Here is a 9,156-nt window from a genome sequence, read left to right on the forward strand (position 1 = left end):
AATAGACTTGAGTCTTATACTAAGTGAGTACTAAAACTATGTATATAGTGTTTCGGTTTTGGATGGCGCTCCAAAATATCAACCGAAATCTGTGCCACGCTTTGGGCTTAACACTGTTATATATTGTCATTTACATTTATTGTTGCTTAATTTTGTATTCCATTATCACTTTATATATTTACTTATGAATTGTCTTGATGATATTTTATTTTCTTGTCTGCTGCTGCAGTTAGTACATGATGATTATTATTTGTTAGTTTGTTGTTGACACTTTGTTTATGATTGTTTAATTATGATTAAACAATCATCATCATCTATGTTTAAATGATAGACAATTTACAGTGCCAAGCAATGTCTTATTAACTGACCGAGGTGTTTAATAAAAGCAACCTTTAAAAATAGTATCTTTATGCAATTATTAAAATGTGACCTTTGAGATGATAGAACATTTTTCTGAAGGTCAGAAATAATAAGGTTAACAATAGATTTTACAGTGGTGATGATGTTAATCAAATGTAAACTATTTAGCATAATTCATGAAGCCAGCCATCTCCCTTGTGTAGGGGAAGAACGAGTGACTTTAACTACTCTCATCCTGTCGCTCTCCTTAAGGGACGTTCTGTATGTGTTGCATTAGAAAGACACTTGAAAAGGGAAAGTGTCACAGGTTGTAATGCATACATTTGCACACACAAGTGTACTGCAGTCTCAACCTTCCACATGAGGGATTAGCCAGGGTGCTGCAGACAAAGAACACACAGGGCTGTACGCAACGCCTTATTATGATATTTTAGCGCTGAATAAAATGCATTCAGTTGGCTGTGTACTGGCACAAGTGACACACATTCAGTCTGGGGGTGATTTCATTTGCAAGTTGTGCATTTATATTTTTAGAGGTTATTTTTGGACAAATAAGATTCAGCTCAATGCATAGAATCCAAAGAGCTTGAATGGCACGAGTGAAACTCCTCCTCTGGGACTGACGAGAGACACATTATACCGTCTTGTTTGTTATATGCAGAATAACATTTGGAGACAGATATGGTTACGAGCGAGAGCCTTGTTGTCAATCTCGTTAGGTCGGAGCTACAGTAGGTGAGTTCATCGCCCTGAAGAGAGAGTTCTCATTCAAGCAACGGCAAAGAACAAAGGCCCAATTCACAAGGCATTGCGTAGACCGTAAACACGACCAGTATTTTTAACTGCCAAAAGGGTTTAAGTCAGGGAAGGTTTAAGTCTAGACAGAGAATGAGGTCAGAGCGAGACTGCTCTAATGATGTTTTGACGCTTATTCTCTGCTCGCTACAAGGTATGAAATACACTGTTTAAACAAGCTCACATTCAAATTGGCTTTGAACGAGCGTCACTGACGTGAACAGAGACATGGGGACGACGACAGGAAGAGGATCCCATGTGTTTTCATTCCACATTAAAGGGACTCCCACCACGCACCACTGCCATAATCAGGCCATTCCTGCTCGTTAGCCCGGCCCAGGGCTGTGATGATATCAAAGACCTCCCCCCGCCCCCCGTCATACTAATACTGTCCCCTGGGGGGCTGTGTGGTGACTGGTACTTACACACAAACACAAGAGACCGAGTTCCAGGACCAGGCATTTTAGAGCCTGTTTTAGTGGGGGAGGGGTTCTGTGAAGTTTTGGCTGGGGAGGTTAACACTTATGGTGGATAGAGAGATGAATTTGCTCTGCCCTCTCCCCAACTACACCCTTAATGATGATGACCATATGTCTGGGATTTTTCCTTTCTGTCATTTTCAGTTTTTTTCCCACTGCATCTATTATAAGCAAAGAATTGGATGTGTGTGGTTCAGGGTTAAAACTCATAATTTCGTTAACAACATAATAACGAAAATATGCAAATAAAACCATATCCTAGAACAGTCAAATTCCCAATAGGGAAATATTTTCAGGAATTATTTTTTCAATTGAATTTTACATATAATATAAATGACAACTAAAGTTATTACGATTCATACGTAAAAGTTTTTTCAGAATACTGAAATTTATTAAACATACAAAAAAGCAAAGTGAGCCCCCAATGATATCTCCAACCGGCATGTTGTTTGGAAGGCCTCACCTGATTGGCTACCTCCAGCTCTGACATCACCTCCTTCATGTGGTCTGCCCTGGGGAGGAAAGAGCACAACATTGCAGTCATTCCATGAATTTTCAAAAATCAAAAAGTGAATACAAATGTGTTTAGTGATATGCAAATCCCCCCAACACACACATACACACAGACACAAAGACACAGACACACACACACACACACACACACACACACACACACACACACACACACACAGACACACACACACACACACACACACACACACACACACACACACACACACACACAGTGCTGCAGTCACTTAAAAATCTGGATGCACGAATTGCAAATGTTATTTATGTGTGGCTCTAACTGTGCTACATAAATATATGAATTATGTAACTCATAATTAAGACTGTGTGTGTGTGTGTGTGTGTGTCAGGATACTACCAAAATACATGCAATAAGAATGAGACTGGATTGTGTGCATTGCTAATTTATGTTCAGTCCATTTGTATGTAGTTCTGCGTTTTTGCAATGCAAAACGCATTGTTATCCGATAAGACATACCCAAAGCAGTAGTCCACACCAGAGCCCGACCGATATATTGGCGGGCCGATATTAGGCATTTTCCAAACTCTTGGTATCGGTTGATTAAAAGAAAAACTGACGTGTTTTTTTTTGGGGTTTATTGTGTTTTTGTTCAAAGGACTTTGAGTTTGATATCTTAAGTTTGTATTTATCAGAACTTTAAAAATGTTGATTTCGACTTTTCTGTTGTGACAATAAAACAATAAAGTCTTTAAATCTTTGCAGTGACTGAATGTTGATGATAAAACGGATTGTTTTGCATAAGATGAGTGTGTGCGACTGTGCGTGTGTCCTTTCCGGCTTTGGCATACTGCATGGTTATGAAGGCCTTGTGGTTAGTTGTGGTCTTAGTAAAGCAGCCTAGCCTTGGAGTTGGATAAGTTGGAGTGATTGTGTGCGGGCGTGCGAGAGTGAGAGAGAGAGCACACCCGCCGTGGTGATGTTTGGCTTGTTGTGGGCTGTCTGTCAGCATCCGCCGGGTTGGACGATGTGCTTTGTGTATGCGTTCAATGTACATCTGTCTGGTCGTATTTGCGGTAGATTGATGGGTAAATAATGTCACACCACGATCGGCCATACTTGTTAGCAAGTGCACTGATTGCGTGTTCGATAGGCTATACCTGCCATTTAATCAGTTCATTGCTCTTCTAAGTGCGCCAGATTGGTGCCAATTATTGTCGTGTTTGCATTGTAATGCACAACTTTGCCTCTCCTTGTTATAAATCAACGTGCATCCAAACAACTTTAGCCAATGCAGCCTCCTGTGTTGTTTTAAAATATATAGCATATCGGATTATCAAAAAATGTCAAGTGTGTGCGGGTGTGTTGTCATTTAGGCTAAATACAGATTGCCTTGCATCCATGAAATATTGTAATGTTATAGGCCTACTGCAAAATGTATATCGGTATTGCGCAACAATCGGGAGATGGGGACCCCTGAATATTGACTGGTATTTCGCACACTGGGTAAAATAAAGCTTAGAAATAAACACTTGGCAAAGATGTTGTTACTGGAGCTAGTAGGCTACCATCAAAACGTGGGATAATTTATCGGAAATCTGATTACAACGTCGGGGGTAAGATTTAATTAGAGATTATCTGGGGGGGATTTCACAGGTAGGACTGGCAAGGTAGCATATAGCTAGCATTATGGCCTCTATTTCTAGATCTTCTGACTAAGTTTACCGGTACTTATCTGACCGACATAATCGCTGTCACTAGATATAAAGAAAAACGTTGACTTTCGTTCTGTGCTATTCAGTAAAAATAAATAAAAGATTCCTTATTGTATGCACTGCCGTTCATTGACTAGCTCCAGCGCTCGTTGCTGCGAGGCTAAATGATAGCAACTCTCCACTCATTTTCCTCTGACCATGCATTTAATTGGCTTTGACCGCCATCAGTTCTCGGCGATTCCTCATTGGCCCTCTCACGTCTGACAGGTTCAAAATTATACGGCTGTGGGCCATCATACATGGTATTTGTGGTTCTTTCCACCTCTTAGACACCTTAGTTCTAGTAATAGGTTGATGCTACCTTCCACCACGTCTCCCCAACGTGACGTCATCGCCGAATGGCGTTAGAAAGCACCCGTTACAAAAACGACAAAAACTGGACTTTAACACTATTTTGGAGATAAACATAGTTTGAGTGCTTTATGTACCCATTAATCAAAACGACCAAATATTTGTATCGTTATCGGCAGTAAAAATCCTTTATCGTCGGGCTCTAGTCCCGCACACGCACGCACGCACGCACGCACACACGCACGCACGCACACACGCATCCACGCACTCACGCACACACACACACACACACACACAAACACACACACAAGCGCCACTGCCTGAATATGTAATTGTTGAAGTTGTTCATTGTGTTCCTCTGTAGGTTGTCCTTGAGTGCAGAGAAAGGCGCCTTTAAATAAAATGATTATTATTCTTATTATTATACAGTTTAATCCCCATCACACCTGACGGTCTGTCAGGATATTCTTTGGTAAGACACAATTGAGGGACAATGCAGTCCGATGCTTAGTTTGGCTCGCATCCTAGTGCTCTTTCTGGCCTGTTCCATGCATCTTCTTGTGTTCTCTATGTTACACATGGTATGTTCCATCGCCCTTTCCAGCGCTGTGTAGGCATTGACTCCAGTATCAAAAATGTAATAACGCTGAACACCTCGATCTTTAGGTGTCGGCCAGTGGACGGCGGTGGCATTAACGCTGAGCTATTGGCCCGATGTAATGCCAGCCAAACAGCACATTATAGTCTGATGGGTCATTCAAGGTACTGGGATGCATAATATTATTAAATACCTTTGGATTTACGGGATTATGGGGAATTAACAAGTAAGGAAATATGCCCCCCCCCCCCCCCCCCCCCCCTGAGAGTGGGATCAGAGACAGATTGAGAGGGATGATGGGACGGGGGACGGGGGACGGGGGGGGCATCAGTCAGTAATCAGCCAGCTAAATCATATTCAAAAGTAGACTGGACCGCTTAGTATTTCTGGGCGCTGGATGGATTTACACGGTGTATTAGCCCTTTCTCTCCCATCACATGTCCTGCTCTGGGATGGGTCAGGCTTTACTCAGGATCGGACCGCCGCAAATTTGTAAATAATTTTCAATTATAATGATTATAATTCATCGCATTTATGTAGACTCCAAAAGCACTTAACATACTGAGTGTGTGTGTGTGTTAGTGTGTGCGTGTATGTATGTTTGGAGGGGCATATCATAACTCATCCACTACCCAAAAATGTAGATTCTTGTTGCGTATCTTTGAGTGTATTTTTTCCATTCAATTAGCGAGTGTTGGCATTTGATAGTAGTTTTAGGTAAAAGTGTTGTGGGCTATTAGGAGTTATCCACAGTCGAGAGAGAAGAACTTTCAGACTAACAACGTCAGAGTTTGATGGCCTATTACAACAATGCTTTTTTTTCCTGGGGAACCACTTTTTTTAAAATGACAAACCATCGCAACCCAATTCATAACAGGCATTGTGAGAGGAGAATATTGTCACATCCTGAATGTTATCACTCCCATTTCTCTGTCACTTTATTAACAGTGTATCAAAGACCTGCTGAATGGGGGAATAAGGCATTTCAAAGAGACACTTGTTTGATAACTTCATGTTGTTGAAAACATGTTAAATCTTTTACTTAAGTACAAATTGAAAGAATGAAGAAGATTTAGTGGTTTGTGAGTAGAGTACAAATTAATCAAGGATCCTTTTTTTGGACACAAATGAGAACAAATCAACATTGTGAAGACCGTGAGGAAGACATATTTCCAGTATCTGGACGGCCCATCAGGTCACAGTTAATGCGTGATTCAAAAGCATCGAGGCCAGGCTAAAACATCCTGTTCGGACACCAGGGTTCGTAGACATAAGAGCAAATGGTTTCAAAACAACACCATGTTGCCTGGCCACTGTAGTTATCTACTTATTAAAATCATTTTTCTAAAAGCTCTGTGCACTCTCAAATGTCTTCCCCTTTGGTAGAAAATCTCCGTAATAACCCCTTGTAGTTTTTGCCTTAAGGCCCCAGACTGTGCGGGCTCCCCCCAGAAGCTCTGCTATAGCATAGTAGGACTGTTGGACCTACTATAACTGAATTGAGGAAGAAGGCCAGACAAAGGGACTAATACTCATAGGAAACCCTTATATATCTGCACCATTGCACGCAGTACCTTAAAGTCAAAGCTTGTTGGGAGTGAGTCACCCCTATGTATAGCACGCCATAACACAAACCTGACTCAATCCCTAAGTCGGTCACTATAAATAAAATAGACACAGGCTATATCTGTTGTTAGATTAGAAGAGGGCATGTACTAAATTATTAGGCTAATAAGATTCATATAATTAAGTGTTACGTGCAGGTAAAAGCATGTTTGATTTGTTAAACATCTCTTTGATTTGTTTGATTTCTCCATCCCCTTTATGTAATGAGTGTACGCTTATCGCTTGTTATAGAGAAAAGGGTGACAGGTTTTGAGAGAGTGGGAGAAGGTGTGAAAGTCTGTCATGTGTCGCCCTGTTGCCACTCTGAGATCAGAAAGAGAGAGAGAAGTTCTGACTGATGGCAGGCCCGAGGACTTGAGAACACAACTTACTTTGTAGTCGACTCTTTGTCAGACTTGCTGCTCAGGTCCTCCGTCTGCGTCACTTCAAGTGCTGTGAGACAAAGGCGGTTGTTCAGATGAGTCGCACTCTGCACACTCATGCACATGGCTCACACGAGGAATACTGCCGACGCGTCACAAAAGCAGAATCTTAGTGTCTGGTCAAGTGGTGGTGTTGAATGTTCTGACTCACAGAGGTGAAATGACAGATGCCTTGTTTTATAGCATAGAAACATTTAGAAACACACTAGTCAACATACCCCAAAAAAACGTTTTAGAAGCCTTAACTTGCATTTTGCAATAGCACTTAATAAATGGCTAGCCCAAAATATTCCACAAGGTTGGTATTTCACATACACAAAGACCTCAGCATCAAAGGGTTTCCCGGGCTTTTGTAGCATGTAAAATGGTAATTAGACGCATCGGTTTGGTTTGGATAATGAACCAGGAGCCAGCATTTTGATACTTGTTGTGAAAGGTAAATTATTTCTATCCATATATTACAAATGATTTATTCAAGCCTTGAAGTGTTGTGTAGCTCTAAATATAATGAAACCATCACACCAAGGACACCCTGTTGTCACACAATCACATGAGGCAAATCCAAATACACACACCTTTATGATGCAATAACTACTTTACAATAAATCCAGTTTGTCGGGAAATTAAATGAATTTCCCCCTCCACGTTTCCCCACAGCGCTGCCATAGCAACGGTTTATCTCTGTCCTCATGTTGGACAGTGAGTTCGGTCTCCATGTTGGATGAGCGTCGCAGATCCGAACCGTGAAATCCAAACATCTGTTCCCGTGACATCCTTTGTGGCGAAAACAACATATCTAATTGCTGCAACTGAAAAGGCCTTGTCCTTTTTACTGTACGGCGGCACTTATAGCCGGCTAATTAGCCTAGCTCCAGAAGTATGTCCTAATCACTTGTATCAGTGCAGGGGAGTGAGAGAGAAGGCCGAGAATCTGTCTGTGTGTGTGTGTGTGTGTGTATGTGTGTGTTTGTGTGATACATTGTGACAGGCCACCGTCAGCGGACATGCTGGCCGCCGCCGGCAGCAGCCGCCGGTTTTGTTTGACAGCGAGGAGTTAGACACTTGCCTGGTCAGCACTCGGGCCATGTCGCTGGCACAATGACATGAGTGAAAGGACATGACAGACACAGGGAGTTTGTGTGTGTGTGTGTGTGTGTGTGCGTGTGCGTGCGTGTGTGTGTGTGTGTGTGTCTCACCAGTGTTTTGTTCACGTTTCTTCACAAGCCAAGGACTGAGGCAAGCCCTTTGCCACAGCTCAAGTCAATAAGACAGCATTAGACCCAGCTCTGATGTGACTGATGTTTGAACGTACCTGTGTGTTGGTGCCGTCCGCTGACGTCAGCCCCCTCCCGGCCCGAAGGTGTAGGGTGCCCTCTCTCTTTATGCTCACTGTCAATGGAAGAATGGAGCTCAGGGTTTGCATTTCACACACACACATACACCACACACCCAGACACACACATAGAACTTACACAAACACACACACACACACACACACACACACACACACACACACACACCACACACCCAGACACACACATAGAACTTACACAAACACACACACACACACACACACACACCACACACCCAGACACACACATAGAACTTACACAAACACACACACACACACACACACACCACACACCCAGACACACACATATAACTTACACAAACACACACACACACACACACACACACATACACGTACACACACCCAGACAAACACCTATAACGTATCCGCACAGACACATACACACACCCACACAAAGGGTTTACATTACCCACACACATAAGACACCCATCGTTCTCTTCGCCCAACTTGTTGACCCAATTCTACTGAAACATGCCAATATGAGACAGTAAGGATTTCAGCTGTCGTATCAAAGACTAACCCGCTCCGACATTCCCTTGAAGTCTGTGCCGTCTTTTTAAGTATGAAAAGACACGTGACGTGCATGATTAACCATACAGGCACTTTGGGAGCCCGTGTTTGTAACGCTACTGTGAGCTTCTAACACGCAACCATATCACCTATCGCTGATTGTCTTAACTAGACCCAGAACGCACACCTTTTATCATGTGAACCACCACCATTGCACAACTCAAATACAAACAGCGTAAAAAAAAAAAGGGTTTTGCTGCGGTCGCTGCGGTTTGACTTCAATATTTGCTCCTATTTTACAGGTCGCAGAGATCGCAGTGCGAGCTCCGCGGTCTGCGAGCAAACGCTTCCTAAAAATGTCATCTCATCCACAAATAACTTTTATAGAGTGGCCCACATGGGGCCCCCTGGACCCCGATCAGCCCTATCCCATATCCTATC

At 42.6% G+C, this 9,156-nt stretch overlaps 1 protein-coding gene across 2 annotated transcripts in view; it reads right to left on the reverse strand.

The window, feature by feature from the left end:
• Window positions 1-9,156, reverse strand: part of cux1a (cut-like homeobox 1a) — a 98,533-nt gene that overhangs the window by 31,627 nt on the left and 57,750 nt on the right. For both annotated transcript variants that reach the window (XM_060056397.1, XM_060056398.1), the window contains exons 6-8: window positions 8,146-8,222; window positions 6,783-6,843; window positions 2,098-2,146 (exon numbers count right to left, since the gene is read on the reverse strand). In XM_060056397.1, the coding sequence (XP_059912380.1) occupies window positions 2,098-2,146; window positions 6,783-6,843; window positions 8,146-8,222 (187 nt within the window). The remainder of the gene's footprint in view (window positions 1-2,097; window positions 2,147-6,782; window positions 6,844-8,145; window positions 8,223-9,156) is intronic.

Source organism: Gadus macrocephalus, chromosome 7 (genome assembly GCF_031168955.1).
Source record: "Gadus macrocephalus chromosome 7, ASM3116895v1".
In the NCBI taxonomy this organism is placed as follows: Eukaryota; Metazoa; Chordata; class Actinopteri; order Gadiformes; family Gadidae; genus Gadus; species Gadus macrocephalus.